At 41.7% G+C, this 21,497-nt stretch overlaps 1 protein-coding gene across 1 annotated transcript; it reads right to left on the minus strand.

Annotated features, from left to right (window-relative positions):
• Nucleotides 1-726: 726 nt before the first annotated feature.
• LOC307269499 (B-cell scaffold protein with ankyrin repeats-like) lies at nt 727-21,086 on the minus strand (the record flags this gene model as incomplete). Its single annotated transcript, XM_080052474.1, has 15 exons — nt 21,038-21,086; nt 19,885-20,280; nt 16,258-16,400; nt 16,009-16,147; nt 15,730-15,872; nt 14,341-14,455; nt 13,335-13,531; nt 7,975-8,038; nt 7,477-7,728; nt 5,162-5,224; nt 3,627-3,808; nt 1,832-1,895; nt 1,253-1,282; nt 933-1,012; nt 727-759 (listed from the first exon to the last, which is right to left on the minus strand). The coding sequence occupies exons 1-15, from the start codon at nt 21,048-21,050 to the stop codon at nt 727-729; spliced, it is 1,914 nt and encodes a 637-aa protein (XP_079908600.1). The 5' UTR covers nt 21,051-21,086.
• Between the last annotated feature and the right edge of the window lie 411 nt (nt 21,087-21,497).

Below are 21,497 nucleotides of genomic sequence, written 5' to 3' on the forward strand. Positions count from 1 at the left end.
AATGACCATAGGGGTTAGCAAGTGCTGCATTGCTCACCAGATGTCATTGGTTGGTCATTGGTTTACTTAGAGATATAGCGCCCTCCAGGGACAAAGATTCCAAAAGGTTTTTTTGGACAAGGCTTGCTGGTAAATTTATTCCCTATCCCTGGAAAACCAGCCCATAAGCACACACAAAATGTATTACAATTCTAGTAAATAAATCATTTCAAATACTGTCACATTGAATTCAATGTAAAATACATTGTCTTTATTGGATTGGATATGTATATGTCTTTGACATGGCAAATTTGCATAATGGATATTTTACAAAAATTAAGATTAAAATAAATCTGAAAATGTAAAATGGCTTTCAAAAGAAGATGGATACACATTTTTACATTATATATGAGATGCTCTTGTCCCTTAAACAGAATGTACTTTCATAATATCTTAGAGGCAATAACAGATGAGCAATGAATAGGAAATATAGCAAGAGTATGTCGTTAAATTTCTCATCACTCTGATACAAAAAAATACGAAACGTTGTTATTAGTACAGTTACAATTACAAATTCAACCTGATATAATTGGTGGAAGAATAGAGTCTTTGTTGAGTGTTGGGATCTTGTCAACATGGAAAATTTGACACAATTGATGAGCCTAAATAAAATAAAATAAAGTGTTTATTTCAGTAAAAACGATTAGCAGAAAAAAAAATTCACACTCACAAATTGTTTTCTTACCTTTAGCGTTTGTCGGCTTTCGAGAAGAAATTTGACTGCAACGCAATTCAGAAGGACCCACGTTACTGGTAAGTTTGTTTATGGGACTTCACACGTCTTTTTCAACTCCAATAATATACAGTTTAATATATATTCATACAGCTTTATATTCATTCATTCCTAGTAACTCCTGCCAAGCTTTCCCTTTTGGCAATTCTAGTAAACTTACGTGCTGTCCCTTGATTGGCTTGCTGTAAAAATCCGCCTCTGCTGCTTGGCTTCCTTGACGACCCTCATTTATGGTAACACCTGGTAGGGAATTTACCCAACATGCACTGGTGAACGGGGAATTGTTCAGTAGGAAAATAAAAGGCTCCTATTTGGTGCAAATGAAACGAACTAGATGAAAATGTGGCACCGGGGGTTTGATTTAATAACAATTCCCCAAGGAATAATTCCCCGCCACTGCAACTGGGACTGGAGGAACTACAAAGGCGTGCAAACACAGGTATTCTCTGTGCACACTGAGATAAGTTTTCAAAGACTCACTTGGCGTTTGATGAACGATGTTGATTTTATCTGTAGGGAGGGAGAGAAGTCTTTCTAAGGCATTGACATTACACAATTTATTCCAGTCCATTTGTGTAAAATAGCTTCTTGTTCCAGTGTAACTGCATATGATTTATTTCTGTGAAAGGTGGAATCAGCTATTCTGGAGAACGTTTGTTGACAAATCAATTTCTGTCAAAATCAGTGAATATTTCCTCACGATCCACTACCTTTGAACTGCGTTTGAACTGTGAAACAGAGATATTACACAGCCTGGGTTCTGTACACAGGCTTTTTGCTAGCTAGGGCTGGCCCCCTTTGTCTACCCTTTGTTAACGTAACGTTTAAAGAGTCCAGGCTGTGTATAAACACCAGATTTTGTTCAACTGCACACCGTCTGGACAGGTAGTGGACCGTGAGGAGATAATCACTGATTTGAACAAAAATACATTTTGTCAACAAGCATTCTCCAGAATCGCTGACTCTACCTTTAATGCTCCAGGAGAGGTGAGCTCTGTGCAGCCTCTCTGTCTTGACAGCAAAGTGTAACCCTCATACCCAGGATGGGAGAATATTTACCATAGACACTGTCATCATCCTCTCTGTTGTTGACAATGCTGGCCCTCAGCTGACTCAACTTCTCCTGAGGGCAGGGACAAAGATCAGTGCCTCAGTGTTAGGCCACATACAAATGATGCAGGCTGAGAAAAAGGAGCAGACTTTTAGACATTTTGACGTTGGGTCATAAATCTTTTGGTACCTGACTGTGACAAATAATGTCCTAATATGCAACAACCAAAGCGGTATGAAAGAGTAGAGGTAACCTCACTGATGTTTTTAGTCAATAAATCTGAGGTTTCATTCAGTGGTAAAAACAACGTTCACTCAAGAGCAATTGTGGCCTTTATTTGACTATTTCCATTTTGTGTTACTTTCTACCTCACTTACATTTGTTTGTCAGGTATTATTACTTTTCGGATTCAGATTTGACATAGAGTAAAATGGTAAGCAGTACGATGGTTTCCTGTCCGACATTGTGCTCTATTCATTGTGATAGATTTTATTTTGCAGGTTGGCGTAGCATAAGCAACAGATGGTTCTGGTTTTATTAGGGTTGTAGTCCTGCATGCTTCAATTCAGTTTGTAGCGGCCAAGCCCCTATTCGAAGCCACTACCTGGTTGTTTAATGGATCATTCCGACGTGCGCCCAGTGTCCTCAGTAAATAATAAACAGTAGAAACGTTTTACTGTAGCACGGCAGGTTTATTTTCCCTTTAAATCCATTCACCGGTAATATACTTTTACTCATAATATACTTAGAAATCAAAAATAACCAAACTAATTGCTGATAGATACACGTAAAGAGAACAAAGGGCACATGGGCACAGTCGAAAAACTGTTTTCTTCCCAATTAGACAACACCTGTTTCCTGTTTGTCCTTGGCTTAAATCACCTCCTTGGGCTGACCCAATTACCTCAGCCACACCCAATACAGACCCCTAGTGTTTAAACATGAACATAACATAATACATTAATATGGCTCCTACACAGTTTATTTTAAGTATAATGATAGTGTAAATGTAATAAAACACATGCCTACTTTTCATCTGTAGTCTCTCAGGTCTGTAGCTAAAAACTAAATCTGTGTACTGATTGAATTATTTATTCTTGTGGGCCAAGCTGTGTTAAATCCATCCCATCTATTACATTTTCTAGATTTGTTCCTATTTTGTTTATCCTCCCAGTTTGTATTTTCACCCATGATAATTACTTTCATACATTCTTTCAATAAATTATCAAGTTAATCATAAAAATCGATATTTGATGAAGGGGGTCTGTACATTTCTACGAGGACAAATGACATTTGTGGCGACAGTTTTAACCGAAGAATTCCAGTTGAATTTCATTTGATACATGGATTTCATGACAATTAAAAATATCTTTGGTATGGATCCTAACCTATGGATCTAAGCCAACCTATGGCCTTTGATGTCCCTTCTATAGATATTATAATAGGGCAATGCTAAAACTCCTGAGGGTTTATATTCATGAAGCTAGGTTTCATACATTCCTGGTCCAATGTGAGTGTGTGTGTGTGTGTGTGTGTGTGTGTGTGTGTGTGTGTGTGTGTGTGTGTGTGTGTGTGTGTGTGTGTGTGTGTGTGTGTGTGTGTGTGTGTGTTTGTGTGTGTGTGTGTGTGTGTGTGTGTGTGTGTGTGTGTGTGTGTGTGTGTGTGTGTGTGTGTGTGTGTGTGTGTGTGTGTGTGTGTGTGTGTGTGTGTGTGTGTGTGTGTGTGTGTGTGTGTGTGTGTGTGTGTGTGTGTGTGTGTGTGTGTGGGTGGGTGTGTGTGTGTGTGTGTGTGATAGCCCCTGACCTGCTGGATGGCATCCATGCCCTTCTGAACGCGCTGCCAGTCACTGAAGCGCTCCAGGGCTCCGTCCACGCTGAGTGACCCTGCCTTCACCCTCTGCTGCAGGTCGATGAGCTGCTGCAGCCCGTGGATCTGGTCCGGAACAAAGGTGTCGTATGCCGATGATTCGTCTTCTCGCCCGCACGCTGCAGTCAACGACAATGCAATACAATGCGAGGCAAGTTGAATTATATAGCACATTTCATACACAGAGGCAATTCAAAGTGTTTTACATTAAAAAAAATTAAAGAGAAAGGAAAAGATAGATGGATCAAAGAGGGATGGAATAATTGAAAACCATGAATGCATATGAAGAATAAAAGGTGCATAAAAAGCACAATGAAAGATAAAAAAAAATGTCTAACTGCAAAGGAGATTTAAAGGGAAAGTTATGGAGCCATGAACGGCAGTCTCTCTTTTTAGCTTTATCAATACAATTGCTTACATCAGTTAAAAGCAGAGGTGAACAAATAAGGTCTTGAGTTTAGTTTTAGAGGTAGCAACCGTTTGAGCTGATGTAACATCTTCAAAAAGTTTATTCCAGGTTAGGGGCAACATAATTGCTAAAAGCAGCAATACAAATCTTGGTAAGAAGATTGTTTGGAATGACAGAAATAAGAAAAGACGAGATATGAGCCCACTCCAGATGTCATTCAAAGAGGGTGAAATTGGTCGGTAATGTGATTTTTGTGCCCAGCACATGTGGAATTTCTGTGAGTCATGAGGTATAAGTCAATTTCTGGGAGACTTTGGGGATCTGTGTATAGTGTCAACGGCAGTACAGAGGAGCAGAAAAATGGCTTTGTATTTCTGTCGGTGCTTGGTGTAGCACTCTGCTTCTCTTCTGCCTAGTCATCCTGGCAGCCAAATGTGTTGCAATGTGCTACCTGCTCATTTTATTTATTTTATTTTAAATTTTTTTACTGCTTGTGTGCTAATTACTGCTCACTTGCACGGATCACTGCCATTTGAAATAATTCAACCAAACACAGAAAATCGTCTAGTCATCTCAACATTAACTGATACCACCCAGCAGGTCATTTTCCTTCATGGATGAAAGCCAGAGAAAAATGTTGGCACCGTTATGAGTAGGGAATGTACAATCTGCAAATGATACAGATTCTACCCAGAAACGGGAGAATTAAGGCCCATTTTTGGAGATGGCACAAGCAGTAATACATGGCAATTGTCTCTTATAAGCTGACAGGACCAGAGTGTTCCTCACATTTTTATGACTGCAACTGTCCTTCTGTCAGTTTATGATTGCGCCAGACACCTTAACATTCTGGATATGTCGACCCTCTGCTGCTTTGACATTCTTTTTGTAACCTCTCTCTCTGTCTTTCTGTGTGTGTGTGTGTGTGTGTGTGTGTGTGTGTGTGTGTGTGTGTGTGTGTGTGTGTGTGTGTGTGTGTGTGTGTGTGTGGGTGTGTGTGTCTCTCTCTGACTCTCTGTCTCTCTCTCTCTCTTTCTCCCACTGTCTGTAACCTGCCGCTCACCTTGTTTAGTGGGAAGTGAATACAGATCAGCATCACCCTGAGGTGTCTTCTTCTTCTGGAACACTGTGAACAAAGGTCAGATTACAATGTTATCAAATATTATAATGTAACATAATCATTTAGCAAGCTGCTTGTTTCATATTCAATGTAGTCTTAGAGCGACTGGCTGAAAAACCCTGCGAAAGCCAGAGCTGAAGCTACAGATTTTTTTTTATGAATGGCTTGCTCCTGCATTTGAGCAACTCTTCCACAAGATGGCACCACACTCTCAACCTAAAAAAAAACTATTGACTGTGAAAACCTGAATTGGAATAGCCAGTCAAGACATAGAGAGAGAAAAATACCTATTGATGTTTCAGAAAAATACTCATATCAGCCCTAATGTAAACAACATAACAGTTATCCGAATTTGTTATTGCAGAGTTAAAATCTCTCTCGAAGAATGACATAAACATTCAGCTCTGGATTGAATTAGATGGCCCAGATGATGCTTGTTTTGGGTCTGGTAGGGCAATAGAGTGCATTGGGATGGGAGCACTCAGAATGAAAGGCTACACTGTCTAGCTGTGGGAGGCGGTGGAGCCGCGGCTGTCTGCCTGACCAACCCTGGATTAGAATTCAACATCCACACCCTGCACGATAATCCCACCTCTCTGACTACTTCCTCCATGACAGCATCTCTCTTTTCCACTTCATGTTCAATCACGGCCTGTCGTTGTTGTTATTTATTTAGATTTTTTTTCTGCTTGCAATAAAAAGCCTGGCTTTATGGCTTTATTCAGAAATGAAATTGTGAAGGGCGCTGCTGCTGCCCCATCTGTCACATGATTGTGGCTATTACTTTGCCATGGCTGTGTGTGTGCAGTGTGTGTGTGTATAGCTACATTGCTCTCTGTGTGTATTGTTTTCATGCCCGGTAATGTCACTCTGCAGGATTGAATTTCATTCACATTTCAACGTTGCAGTCTTGTTGCGCTCGATATGACGCTGCCAACAAAAGAAAAAAAAACTCCTCATTATTTCCACTTCTCTCTGATAACTGGCTACGCGCCTAAGCCTCCACCGAGCCTCATCTCTCCTCTCACATCTTTCACTGCGGCAGTGGGGCGCGCGGGAGCAAAAAATGTGATCCTTGTGTGGTTTCTTGAAGCTCCACTGTCTCAATAGATGGAAACCTCAAAATCCCTCTCCTCCTCTGCCGTGCGCTCTGGGGACAAGGACCATGGAAAAACATGTGTAATGACTTATTCTGGCTGCCTTGGCCTTGCTCTGGCCAAGATTGGTTGCAGATGGCAGCCCGGGTAGTTCCCTCTCTCTCTCTTTCTCTTTCTCTCTCTCTCTCTCTCTCTCTCTCTCTCTCTCTCTCTCTCTCTCTCTCTCTCTCTCTCTCTGTTGCTGTGGGGATGGTTGGGATGCGGAGAGTTCAGTGGTGCACTCAATTTCGTTTTCGCTTTGCAAGTCCCACCGGGCACAGAGTTGCAGGAAAGCTCAATAAAAAAAAAGCTGCATAATGGGCAGAGGGGGGTTGCCTGTTGCACAGCTAGCTATGGTAATCAGCATTGTGTGTGTGTGTGTGTGTGTGTGTGTGTGTGTGTGTGTGTGTGTGTGTGTGTGTGTGTGTGTGTGTGTGTGTGTGTGTGTGTGTGTGTGTGTGTGTGTGTGTGTGTGTGCGTGTGCGCATGTGTGTGTGTGTGTGTGTGTGTGTGTGTGTGTGTGTGTGTGTGTGTGTGTGTGTGTGTGGAATGCGCATGTGATAGTGAGTGAGGGACAACAAGTGCAATATTATCTGTGGTAAATAACAAATGAATGCGGATGCTTGTGTGTGCATGTTTGCATCAGCGAGATGAGAGAGAGAAGTCGTAGCTGCTTCAATGATTTATAAGCCTTAATAACACGAGACACTTTTGGATGTTTCCTCTTTATAAAATATTCACACATCTGAAATTGAACAGTTAAGGACTGTGGGCTCACAATGCAGGCAAATGTGTGTCTCTCTCTCTTTCTCTTTCTCTCCTCTCGCCTTGTTTGTTTTGCAAGGGAGGGGGGCACTGTGTTCTTGTGGTTTATAGGATCAAAACACACTGCACTGCACTGCAAAAAACAAAATAGAAGCCTCTCAACTCTACACCTCATAGACAATGGCAATGCACATTCCAGACTCCTCCTCCCTCCCACCAAAGGTCTCCCAAAACTCCCCTTCACGTTATTTGTATAACTCAGTGTTGTTTGTACATCCCCAATCTTCTCCATCATAGCTATGATCGGAAAGAGAGAAAAAGGGGTGTAAAAGATGCAAGAAAAGAGCAACAGGTTACCTTTAGCTATGTAAGGAGTTCTGTCTTCCTTGACCTGGGTGCTATCGGGCCGGGGTGTGGGGGCTGGCGGGCGGTTGGCAATGGCCGCTGCTTTTGCCGAGTTCAGGATGGTGTCATATTCATCGTTCACCCCCAGTGGTCCATAGATATCCTCCTCCTCCTCCTCTTCCTCCTCCTCCTCCCCCTCCCCATCCTCCTCCTCCTCATCCTCTCCTTCTTTCTCTCTCTGCATATCTGCGACAGAGGGAGTCCCTAATACACAAAGGGAATACTGCACTGTTGCACTGAGTGTCACGAAAAAAAAAGAAAAGTTCTGCTTTTTGCTGCTGGAAAAATATTCAGTGGTCGGAAATGAACAGCAAGCCCCAGCATACAGTAATGATGTGTGTGTGTGTGGGGCGGGGGGGGGGGGGGGGGGGGGGGGGGGGCGATACAACAACAATTCCATTACCGGCTTTCCATTGTCTTCCTTCTACTTCCCATCAGCCCTCCACTCACCTGCGGTGCACATCATTTCATACACGCTGGCGTCACCATTGTCCTCGCCTGAGCTCAACATGTTCTGCAACGAGAGAGTGAGAAGAGATGTGTTTTATGCCTCATCCAAATCACAAAGAAGCATCTTAACAGAGGCAATCTAGAATTGGAGGAGAGAAGTATCTGATGATTTGTTATGTTGAAGCCGGGAGTTTTCTCTATAGAGTGGATTATTTTATTTTATTTGGATGTTTGACAAATCTTGATAAAACTGTGAATCTCTCTTGGCCGACTCACCCAACCCTCTCCCCCGTCAGCTCATTTTCTCTACTCCTTCCAAGGCACAATAAAAAAAACATAAAAATGTGAGATGACTATCGACGAAGCGCCCTCTCAGCTCTGTGACACTGTATACAGGTTCATGTTAAATGGGCATGTTCCTAGCTACAGCTGGCCACCTTTGTTTACATATCCTTTGTTTACAGAGCCTAGGCTGTGTATTAACACTGGATTTGAAAAATATATATTTTGACAACACACGTTCTCCAGAATTGCTGACCGTGGTGCTTAATTAATCCATAAAATAAGTAGAGTAAATCAAAGATTATCAGTTGTTAACTAAACCTGAAAAGATTTTTTTTTTAAAGTCAACTTAAAATATTAAGGAACTTAAAATATTTAAGTCAGTAGAATTTTTACTTAAATGTACACTACTTGATCTATTCAATTATTTTGAACATATGGGTTTACAGTGTTGGCTGTTATCTGCCTCCATGTCATGCTTTTTTAAATATGCAGTGTTTTTAATGTCGGATATGACAGACCTACAGATCACTAATTAAGCTTTCTCACCAAATCTGTTCGGGCTGCATTGGCGGGATAAGCAAGAACGCCGCTAGAACAGGAATTAGGGAGATGTGCCTGCAGGCTAACAGCATATTTTCCTCTGACAGCAATGCTGCTGTGGAGTCGGCCTATTTGCTAATAGCATGCTGAGGGACAGACAGGGCTATGATCAGGGTAATTATGAAATCAGACAATCTTCCCCTTTCAGTCCAAACATATCATTTAGTGAGCAATTCAAGACCCTTGCTTTGCTTGATATTTAGACTGCATCCGCAATTAGATTGAGAGACTGATATTAATTTCCTGCAATATTTCAACGTTTAATGGAGATGTGAATGACTGAGGAGCTGCGTCATTCATTTTGAAAAGTGTTAGGCCTACAGTTAAAAGCTTTCTCAGGGTATTTATTTTGACAGGGAAACCAATGAGGAAAAAGAGAGAGGAAAAAATCCAATTTGACATTGTATGTGGTAATATTCTCAGCGTTTCACAATCCCTTATGAATTTTTAATCAAATAGACTGTAGCTGCTGAGCTGTTTTGCAGATGAACATTCAAACAGATCATGGCAATAAAAGCATTTGATTCCTTTTGTCAGTTTATAAGGATGTATCCTGAATTCAATAACAACAATCCCAGTCAATACTGTAAATCGCTGCAGAATACAGTATAAAAGAGACAGCTCGCTTTGATCAAGCTATCCTTCGTATAACCCGCCATGCTCTGTGTGCAGTTTCCAAGCAACACAGCCACTCATGACTCAATTACAATAGTACACTGTTCGTACTGCAACTGACTTATTGGTTGCCATGAATGCATTACTTAACAGTGGAGGTTCATAACAGGCCCAACAGGTAGAAAAGACGGGTTAATTGCCACCGCAGCTTGAACATTGAATTATAATAGTTGGATGCTGTGCTTAAGCACCGTGTGGTATTTTCAGAAGTGCTTTACGGACAAGGGAGGGGTATTTATTTACTAACCGCAAATGCTAAATCATTTTACAGATGTCTGAAACTGCAGGAGCCCCCGGGCATTCCAAACAAATTCACTTTCACCACCGCGATTCCAAGCAGTGGTGCTTCAGACATAACAGCAGGCGTGATTATGTTAGAGGGACAACAAATCTCCAGTGAATTTGGGGGTGGGGGATGAGGAGTGGAAATCTTCAGCAACTGAAATGTTCAATTGAGAGGCTGGATAGTCCTTGCTCTCAGTGCCAGCACGGTGGCTGTCTATTTACATGGTGGTTTAAGAGTGTGTGATGCATAGCAGATCGCAGTGTTACACACCAAACCCATCACTTAAGTGATCTGCAGAGCAGACAAAACCTGCCGGAGATACTTTTTTTGGCTCAGCTCAGAGGGCAAGGAAACACATCATACATGCCAAAGTTTAGCAGGTGTAGGCTAATGTTTGCCAAGCTGACTATTAGTAGTAGTTAAGCATGTAAGTGTGCTTACATTTGCTAGTTAGCAAAGTACAGCTGCACCACAAGTGTCAATGTTATGATGACACTAGAGAGAAAGTCAGAGTATCACTCAAGTATGTTTGGCATCATCCTCTAGGGACCATGAATATCTTTACAAAAATGTTGTTTGGATATGTAACGTTTTATACTGTAGTAGGCCTATATGTAAGTAACATAAATTGCTACATGTTTAGGCAATGGAGAAAGTCTTGTTTTTCAAGTAACATTACTACCCATATGCAATACAGAATATAAATAGCTTTCATAAATGTTATACTGTATAGTAGACCTTTAGTTGCACTACAACCTTCTTTATATGTCCATGACTACAACCAGTTTGTATTGAGGTATTTCAGTCTGGACTTAAGTGGTGGATTGACATTGCCGTACATGCAGCCATACGGCTAGAGAAAAACTGACTCAAAGTGGTTGGTAAAATTATTCGTGAAAAGTATAAGCAGGGGAGTGAATATGATACCGATCTATGGCCATAGGTGAATACTGTTTCTTTGTCAGGGTGAGGATGACCGTACATCATTCAAATGATAAACAAATCTCTGTCTGAGTCTGCCGGAAATGGCTGCGCACTAACCCACCAAACAAACATGACATGCAAAATGAGCACAGAGGAGTCAATAAATCTCTGGACCAGAGGATATAAGATGTAAGCCATTTGGTTATGCCGCATTTGTAAACTGCAAACACTGCATGCACACAGCACATGCATATCTCTTTGTAGTCTTTGCACATAGTTCAAGCTAAATGACTGAGCTCTCCATCCGCATCTGAGAGCACACAGTGAATGCTTGGGAGTGGATCTGCGCGCCAAATGACGCCCAGCCAAACTTGTGACCTATTATTAAAATATTAAATAAGGACAATGTGTGTTTGCGTTTTGTAATATCTACGAGGAGGCAAAACATTGCAGTCTGAGGACATAAACAGCATCGATAACTGGGGAGCGTTTTCTATATTTGTATTCCTCGTTATACTCCCCCTGAATAATTCAGCTTTTCCCCCGCTGGAGCAGTTCACAGCTAATTAACAAAGAAGTGTGGTGCCAGGGCAGATTGGTGGATCTGACGCAGGCCCTGTGAGTGATTCAGCCTTGTGTATGAAGCAGGGGACCGATCCATCCAGGATTTATTGACAGCGTGCTGCTACGCTGACGCCCGAATCACTGATGCATCATGGGTTGATTAATAGGAGGTGGGGGAAACTCTGCAGATCGCTTAATGAAACTAGCTTGTAAAAAAAAAGGAGCAAAGAATAAAAAAACATCCCACACTGCTGACTCTTTTACTTTCTCCAAGGCTCCACACACAGGCACGGTATGTGTATAGTTTTAGCTGTCAAGATTAATTTGAGTTACCCTTCGTGGAAACCTGCCACGTCAATGTCGACTTTTGCCTGTTATGTTACATGTATAGGCTCTGCGAAATCCCAAAGGGGAGACCTCCGTTTGACTCTATACCGCTCCCCTGTCGGCTCAGCTGTCTCACTGCAAGAGACTCACAGAGAGCTCTTTGACTCGCTAGAGCAATCCGATCAAACCTTCCTCCATCTGCAGTCACTCTCAATAAGCAGTGTTGCTAGGGGGATAAATACATTTGCAACAGCTGTTGGAGTGTCTAAATTTCCCCAGGGGGGAGGGGGGGGGGAATTCTCCAGGTTGATCCAAGCCATTAAAAGAAGAAAGTTAAAAGATGTCAGGATTATAAGGGAAGACGATGGATAGGAGCAGAGATTTCTATGCAGGGACTATAGCTTTATGCTGCTATCTGTTACAAGCCTATAAAAGACCAGTTCGAAAGCAACCAAAACATATTTTCTCACTTATCTCTAGTGATAGTACAGCCGTAGAGATAATCTTTGGGTTTATTTGCGCTGGCTTTGAGACATCCATCTTTAAGATTTCTGCTGCCACCCAGCTACAATGGAGATAAATTGAATTTTGTTTGGGCTCAATACATTGAAGAAAACAAAAAATCCCATCCCATTTGAAGGACCAACCCAGAGATATAGTGGTGTTTCTAGCCTGCCTTCTTTGCTGCATCCTGTCTTTTACTAATGATAATGTCCTCACCGACTAATGATATTAGTATCGGGAGAAAAAAAACATGATGCTAGTGTCCCCCAGGTTTGGCAAATGAAAGGATGCAAATGATTAGGATGCATGCAAGAGAGGCTTTTCGACTTGAACCTCTGCAAATGGGCCACTCTTGTGTTCTACTGAATCAGCACGGTTAGTGTAATGGGAAGCTGAGCGTAGAAGAGGCGTTTTCATATTAACACAGGCAAATGGCAGCCATTACGCCAGAAACTCTGGAAATTAGCAGCTGCATTAATTGTCTGAATGTATGCAGACGACCCTGCGCCTAACCGTTTGGAACGCATGAACAAACACAACCCTTGTATCTTTGTGGGGGAGTTCCATTAGGAACCTCACAGGGGCCAAGCATATTCATGATGAGTGGAGAGGAGAGGGTTACCATCAATCCACTGACTATGCCATGAGCTGGATGAAAAATAAACTGGTTAGGGAGGGAGTGAGGTCGCCCCGAAATTCAGGTCACTCCCATGTGTTCTCCGCCTTTCTATCCTCTCCATTCTGTTCATTATTGATAAAGCCCTACCCACTCACAGTCCTAGACGATGTATTGGGGTTAGTAAGAGCATTCCTGAGTGCTGCACTGTATCCCCTGTCTGTGAGACCTAACCAAGGTGCATAGTGTTGTTTTTCCTCGGCTGTCATTAGGTAACATGAAAACTATATGGAATCTCATTAAGGTGACATTACACCCAGCCAGCTCCAGATAGACAAATAATGTCATTTGGTGTTTTTTTTAATGAGCTTACCAATCACCTAACATGAGAAGCTGTCGTGGGATATTGGCATTTTGAGAAATGTCTTCATTGTATGGAGGGTCGATAAAGGGAATTACGATATTTTCTAGCTAAGATGAATTCCGGCTGTGTGTGAGTGAGGTGAAAACGATCGACCAGAAAATGAAGAAAAGACATTGATTAAACACTGTAGACAGGTATGATGAGAGAGCAGTTACCAGTGATTCCTTCAATAAGACGTGCAGCTCTTTATGGCCGTGACTCTTGGCGATATCCGTGGGAGTCCGCCCGTGGCGATTGGCTGTGTGCATTGCCCGCTCGGCACCTGGACACTGCAGGAGGAGGCTGGAGACGCCCTTGAATCCATACTGGGCGGCAAAGTGGAGGAGCGATGGCACATCAGTGTGTCGGAGCTCTGATGTGGGTATTTGCCAGGTTTGATTAGGTGGGAGAATGTCATTGTACCAAATTGACTGTGCGTAACAATGCCCAGTTAGGCCCTGCAAATGAACAGCTGTGTGTATTGTGCACATAATTGTCATGGACGGCGAAACATTACGCCACTTATATTACTCCCTGTACCTGGTACCTGAAGATGCCGCGCGCTGCAATGTGAGCAATCTAACACAATCAGGAGTGCCGAAGAAGGACAGCTTGGAGGCACTTATCGACCTGTTTGTCATGGAAACATTTCCCTGTGCCCTTTTTAGCAGAGTTAAGGATCAATCACGGTACGGCTGATGAAGCCATCAATCTGCCACATAATGAGCCAAGGAATAATGGAAGACTTTCTCTAATAAGGTGGACGAATGAATGTGCGTCATGCATTCCGACTGCGAAAAGTATGTTCAATCCACAGTGTTGCATAAACACATGCTCGGAGGGAAAGCAGTGGATTAACTGGGCATTGTGTTGTGGTAAAGTATGAATGCTTCTGATTGCTTGTATCTAAAACAAGGGATCATTTGTATTCTATAGTGATGTGAAATTTTGCCACATGTTCTAGATCCAGCAGTTACTGTAATGTTTAGCACATAATTATGGATTGTATAATTCATTTGTTTTGGGGTGTGCCTTGTGTCTGAAAATCGTTTGTGATAAAAAGAAAAAAATTATAATTGAATAATTTGGGGTGGTACTATCTTTGTTTTTGTATCTCTCAGTGTCCAAATAAATGCAAATAAAACTGCACCATTCTTTCTAGATATTCATACAGGGCTGTACCTTTTTCAGTTGTCTTTTCACACCGCAGTCCCTGAAAGCCTCCGATGGGCATGCCCTCCAACAGCATGGTGGACAACTTCTGATCCAGCTTCTCCACAGAGGACTGCTGAAGAGACTGGAATCAAGAGAGACAAGATAAGTTCATATGCAGAATGTGCTTTGAAATCCTCTGTTGGGATAGGGGTGCAAAGACACATCAGTCAACACACGCTCTGTGTGTGTGTGTGTGTGTGTGTGTGTGTGTGTGTGTGTGTGTGTGTGTGTGTGTGTGTGTGTGTGTGTGTGTGTGTGTGTGTGTGTGTGTGTGTGTGATATGGTGAGACACACTCTGTAGAGGCACAACAAAGGTGCCAGGTTGAATATAATCAGATACTTCAGGGTCCAGTCGTGCCAGTCAGGACTTTTAGTTTGAAATTCTCTTGGCAAGTCCTTCTTTTTGGCATTGCTCAACTTTGCCTCTTCAGCAAATGAGACCTAATCAAATCAAAGTGTTCACGGCTGAAAGAGGGCTGCAACCTTACATCTCCTCATTTCCAGAGAGGAGACACGGACATCAGCAGAAATAAAGCTGATTCCATTCATCTTCTGTTTTATAATGGTTTGAAGTGGATCGATTATAAGCAGTGTTTTGGGGCAGCGATTGACTAACTTCTATTACTGAGTTACGCAATGATGAGTCACTAAGCAACGTAAAACATTTACAGTTCCTCAGAATGGTTACTTTTATTGAAGCGCACATTCAAATATGTTATTTGCATTAATGAATCAATGATTGATAGAGTTGTATTGAGGAAGTTGGAAGTTTGTTGGAAGTTTTAGGTTTGCCCACTGCTTGTTTGATACAAACAAATATTGTAATTTCACGTTAACTCAATGTTCTTCAATGAAAACGAAAAGAGTTTGAAAATATGAATGCATACCTCGAACAATGTTGCGGTTGAACAGCCAGTCTGCAAATGCAACTGCCACTGCAATTGGCAACTTTCTCCTGACTATGATTACATACACACAAGAGAAAGGAAAACCCCTCATTCCTCCTATTAAAGAGATATTTAGGATTGCTCTCCCATAGAGTTGTAGGACTGACAATAAACCAATTAATAAAAATATTTCAAATAAAAGCACCAGAAGCTCCCTGAGTGGTAATCCAATTTTCCTGTCTTTTTGAATGTAAAATACCTTGGCATGAGCTACAAAGCTCCTCTAGTACAACATAAGACTGTATACCACTGCTTTCCCAGGCTGTGTAGACCTCCCAGTAAATACTGATGAACTAACCTTTTTGTGCAGATACTTTGGCATTCCCCATTTATTCCTAACACACGTATGAGGCGCAACAGCTGAAATGTTGATATTCTTTTAACCAAGGCAGCCCTTTAATAGCGTTACCTGACACATGAAGTCTACAGGGTCGGCTGACCTTGCCAGAAGGCAGGTTATTTCCTCCATGTTAGTGTAGTACTGCATCTGTGCCTTGCTCAGTGGCACTCCATGGCAATACACGGTCACCATTACATTACCTGGTGGAAAATCTTCAATAGAAAAAAATACATAAGGACACTGGCAATGCTAAAACAGAACATGTTTGACTAAAGATGTAATTGTTAAAAAAAAGTATTCACATGCATTCTCTATTTTTTGATAAGATTCCTCATTATTGTGTTTCACCTGGTGCATTGACGCACAGGATCCGTTCATTCCAGCGGACAAGCTTCACTCTCAGAGTCTGACCACCACCAGTGAAGTCAGCCTCAGGGTCGCTGTCGGCCAACTCATCTTTCAAAAGAATGAATACTTCCATAGAGCTCTGCCAAGAAGAGAGTACATTGAACTGAAGTGTAGTTTATATTAGGGATGCCTTATTAAAAAACAAAAAAGGAATGGCTTACAACTGTACCAACTAGATGAGTGTCTCACCCCACAACGAACTCTAGAGGGAACAACCACAATGCTGGAGCTGACACTGTGAGCTCCGGTCCACTGCATCTGTTCAGCTTTTTGCTCTGACCCTGATGCTTTACGTATCAGAGGGTTGACATTCGATGCAGGGGCTGGCACACCTACAAAAAGGTGGGACAGTGAACTTTACAAAGAAGTATGCACCATTGATGTCTACGAAATCCAGGTGCATTTCAAGCCATATAGAGATGGCAGTATCAACTAGATGGTCCCCATGCATATCTCACCAACTAAAAGATGCATTCCCATTATACGTTTTGTACAAACATTCATGGTCCCGAAAAGGGTGAATCACACTGACTGGTGGTCTTCTGACCCTTTTGTAAACACCCCCAGGTTCTTATTTATGGTTTAGGGTGAAAATGTCTCAATGACTGCTGTAAAATGGCTATTGAACGTGGACACACATTCGAGTCCTTCGGGTGTGAATTATAAACATCACTATCAGGCAGGGCCGCCGCTCCCTATACGCAGAGTACGCAGACTGCGTAGGGCACAAAGTTCCTGGGGGGGCACCCCAAAAAAAAAAAAAATTATAATCATAATTTTTTTTTTTTTTTTTTTTTTTTTAATTAAAAAGGAAAAAGAGATGGTCCGGGGGCCCCCCAAAATAGTTTATTTTTTTTTAAAGTTCATGATAATCATTACATTACAAAAAATATATAAATTAGTTATGAACAGGCCCATCGTTGTTTTTTCTTAATTGTGTAACCTATCCAGGGGTGGATTACTGCACAGGCACACCGGGCACAGGCCCAGGGGCCCAAGGGCTCAGGGGGGCCCTTAGCCAGAGATACTGATAGTAACTTTTCATGTTGCATAGTCAAAGAGCTCAGTCACTGATGTCAATAACAGGGTCCAAAAAGGAATAGCCTAAATATAAGTACTCATTAAAATGTAACAAGATCATCATGGGCCCCTCAACTAGTAGGGGAGAAATACAAAAGCAAGTTAAAAACAACAGCATTAGTAGCTCTGTCTAAGGGGGTTGAAGGCCCCCTCACACATACACAAATAAACTTTATATGTGTGAATTCTAAATTGTTCATATCCATCCTTTATCTGTTGAAATGGGCCTCTCCATCATAGAACATGGGTCTGCAGACCAATCTACTGTTTTTACAGTTGCAGAGTAAAGAGTGCTACCTGTTTAAGAAAAATCTGAAAAATAATGTTCCTTCTGCATCTCAGGATTTGATATCTCTCTAGTCTCTAAAATGTCCTCACAAAGTGCACCAGATTGATGCATTTTACTTTAAAAAGGTAAAAAAAAATCCACCCACCCCCCAACAAGGTACAGGGTCCCTCCAACAATACCCCAAGATCCTGTGGGAAACACTGACTTCCTTAATATGTTTTTGCCATTAATTGTATGTATCCGTGTAGAAAATTCAGTGTACCTGACTGGATAGGGACAAGTGGGGGGCCCTTTAAGAGTGTAAGCCCAGGGGCCCATTATCTCATAATCAGTCTATGATCCTATCACTCAATTCCTTTGCAAAGGCAGTTTTTTCACAAGTTAAGCTGTTCTTTCTGTTAGTAAATGCTGGCAAATGTGCCAAGAAGCAGTCGCAGAGATCTTGCAATGGCAAAAAAAAATTGCTCGCGCTCTGCGGACGCGAGCTTCTGGGTGTTTTTTTTTTTGGGGGGGGGGGGGGGGGGCATCACTGACAATTTCTGCTTAGGGCACCCAAAAGGGTAGCAGCGGCCCTGCTATCAGGTCAACATTCCAGTGGTTAATGACTAAATGCCTGCAAAACTAATAGCATTCCCATCCGACTCAGCTGCACTTGCTATAGGGTGCCAATTAGCAAATGTTAGCATACTAACACACCTGCGTAGCATGATAACATTGTCACACATTCGTGTTAGCATGTGAACATTGTCATTGTGAGCATGTCAGCGAGCATTTAGCTCAACACAGCGCATACGTCAGTAGCCTCTCACTGCTAAGCAAAGCTAGAATAGACGATATAGAGTGTTGTCTTGTCATTCAAGAACTCTCTGGTACTGGTATTGCTGACATTTCGAGTACTTCAAATAGACAATAGAAATATTAAAGGTCTTGTACTTTTCATTTAAATTAGCAGTGGCATACTCAGAGAAACCAGTCATGAAGTACACTTCCTTGACCTGCACCAAAACTCATTAGACGCCTACGTGTCTGTTTGATGTGCTATCAAACAAAAAGCTTTGTCCTTTATGATTATAGGGAAGGTACTTCTGCGTTAAAATATAACTGTTCATGGGATCCTGGCCTGAACCACTTCACACTGTATCAGTGCAATAAAGTGATGCACAGTGCACTTGAATTTGCATAGCCCGCAATGAGCAGTCAGTTGTGGACAAAGAGGAAACACTGCCTATTTTGCATCAGATGTTCTTTGTGCGCACCCAACCTGCTTAAAAACGCGCCCCCCTCCCTTTCGTACGCTGTATCATCTTATACAAATGGTGCAATTAGGAAAACAGGGAAGGAGGCAGAGGATAATTGGCAGGGTAGCTGAGGGTGGGCTAGAGGTGCACACAACGGTTTCACCAAGGATGTTTATGCAGCTGGAGCTTAAAAAATATTGGATGTCAATCTTCAGTGCCCACAACTCTCGGGCAAAGAAGTATGTAAACAGGTTTTCCAAGCTGCTGCTAAGGCATTTCTCTCAAATAATGAGCATTCTTTCTCCCTCACACATTTAAGGCAGGGGCGCAGCAAGGCCATATGAAACCTTTCATCAAAAGAACAGAAATCGGCCAATCTGTGCCATCTAAACTCCTTTACTATGACTCTGATTCAGTACTCAGGATTTCATTTAATTACAATGATTATATTAAAGACTTTAAGTTATTTATTTTTTGCGTATCATATCTTAAAGGTGCTGTAAGCGGAATGGTTCTTTTAGCTAACCTGTCAGTTACTGCATTTAGCAGTCCCCTCGCTTGTCCCTACGTCACCACATTAATGCACTGCGGTCTTCAAGCAGCGAGTTATCTAGCATCATCTCAGATCCATAAGTGTGATAAAACATGATAAAAACCATCAAAACAGACATTGGGAAGGATTTTTACCTGCTCCACCATTGTAGGCGCATAAACATTCACCCCAGGTGATATTTGAGGCTCCAAGAAATAGTGTAAATGTTATGACTTTTTGAGTCTATATATTAGGGGTGGGACAAAAAATTCCATATTGTGACATATCGTTGTTTTTTCTCTAGCGACACGTTATCGATACAATAGTTCCAAATGTTGTTATTTTATTACAACATACAGGTGTTCTGTTACAAGGATTTCCATTTTTGCTATTTTGAAAGACACTTTTTATAGGTGCACAATGCAATTGGTTGTACATTGTTTTATGTGGGATTGGCCAGTTTGTGATGCACAGATTGCACACTACCGAATCTGATAATCTTTTCATGTCAGCTCTGATCATTCCTGCCTTTTTGATTTTCATGGGTATTTCTTCAGTTACACAGATATATCGTTTATAATATCGTGTATCGTGATATTATCATTATCGTTAAATATCGTCACAGTATCGTATCATGAGTTACTTGTATCGTCCCACCCCTACTTAATATGCCATACCTTTCCTCACAATATCAGTGACAGTGGAGAGGTACTCATGAGCGTCCTGTTCACTGGAGATCTGCAGGCATTCGTCGCCGTCCAGGGGCACCAGGTCCAGCAGCGGGCTCAGACTGTCCACCCCACACAGCAGCACCACCACATGATCGGCAGGGTTCAACACGCGGGCCAGGAAGAAGCGCCTCATCTGGCACAGCTCCTGCAGCATGCCCTTGGAGAGGATCAGGAGCTTGCAGGTGTACCGGGCCAGATGGAGGAAGTCGTCCCGCCGGTTGGACGCTGCGGCGATGTCATAGCAGCAGATCCCAGCCTCTGAGATGGGACCGGTGAAGACTGAGTGCAGGTAGGTGGCCCATTGCTCCGCCTCAGACTCATAGATGATTAGCAGCTCATCGGCTGAAAGGGAAAGGTTTTGCCCATTTCGTTCAGAAAGGGTGCAAAAAATTCTAAATGAATTCCAGTTATAAAAGTATTGAATGTATTATCGTTTTACATATTATTATAGAAAAATGCAATATAATGTATATACATATATATATATATATATATATATATGTATATAATGTAAAAGTATAACGCAACATAATGCATATGGCTGGAGCCATAGGGAAGATTAGACTTATGTTTGCATGTTGCGCCTGGTTTGTTAATAAGTGTATGTTGCATTCATTTATAGCAATTAATCATACTTGATATTTTATTTTATCTTTATATAATTCATGTCTATTCAGCCGATCAGGTTTTTTGCTCTTATTTTGTCCTGATACTGCGGTCGTAAAGCGCAGCTTATTGTAGTAAATTGTCAGCATCTGTTCTGAAAAAAGTAAGTTATATAGATGTCAAAACACCCCCTTATGATGCATTAGGCTATATTTAGCAACATCTATATACTCCCTATGCTGCACCATGTAGTGGAATAATACTTTTGTTTGCACAATGTAGCATGATTTAATGTAACATATTGTAGATTGTGGACTTCTACAACACAAAGCCATTTTACTTTGATATTTCCAATGTTGTCCTGAGATATTTTGAACCAATAGTAACCAAAATGTTTATAAATCAAGCAAGACTGTTATATTAAAGCAATTAATCATTTTGGTTAAAAAAAACAAATAGAGTAATGAATAAATAATGCATAGGGAGAGCTTACCTGTCTGGCTCATAGCTACACTCCTGTTTGTCTGCAGGTCTAACTTCACAGTGACATGGAAAACAGCCCTGCTATTGTTAGGAGGAGCTCAGATAAGCGGCAGTTTCCTCCTACAATAGAATGGACAAAGAAGTGAGAGCTTTTTTTCCAGTGAACATGGAACCTGTTCTCTGCTTTAGTGACAAGCATGGATAATAAAGTTGTTTTTCCTGGTACTACAGCACTCGTTCAATGGCAGCAATTCGAAGTAATTCAGTGAGTGGAAATATTTGTACTTCAAGCTATTTTACTGTGATGGTTTAATTCCCAGAGCTGACATCAAAAGTGTGTCATTGGTCAAGTTTAGTTTTACTGTCAACATGTTACTGGCACGGGCATGCCAAATGGGCAGTTATGAATGTGAAGTCTTTAAATACACAGTCAGAAAAAGCCAATGACTAGGTTATGTTTATGCACTGAA

Source organism: Ammodytes marinus (genome assembly GCF_949987685.1).
Source record: "Ammodytes marinus genome assembly, chromosome: 23".
NCBI classification, from domain to species: domain Eukaryota; kingdom Metazoa; phylum Chordata; class Actinopteri; order Uranoscopiformes; family Ammodytidae; genus Ammodytes; species Ammodytes marinus.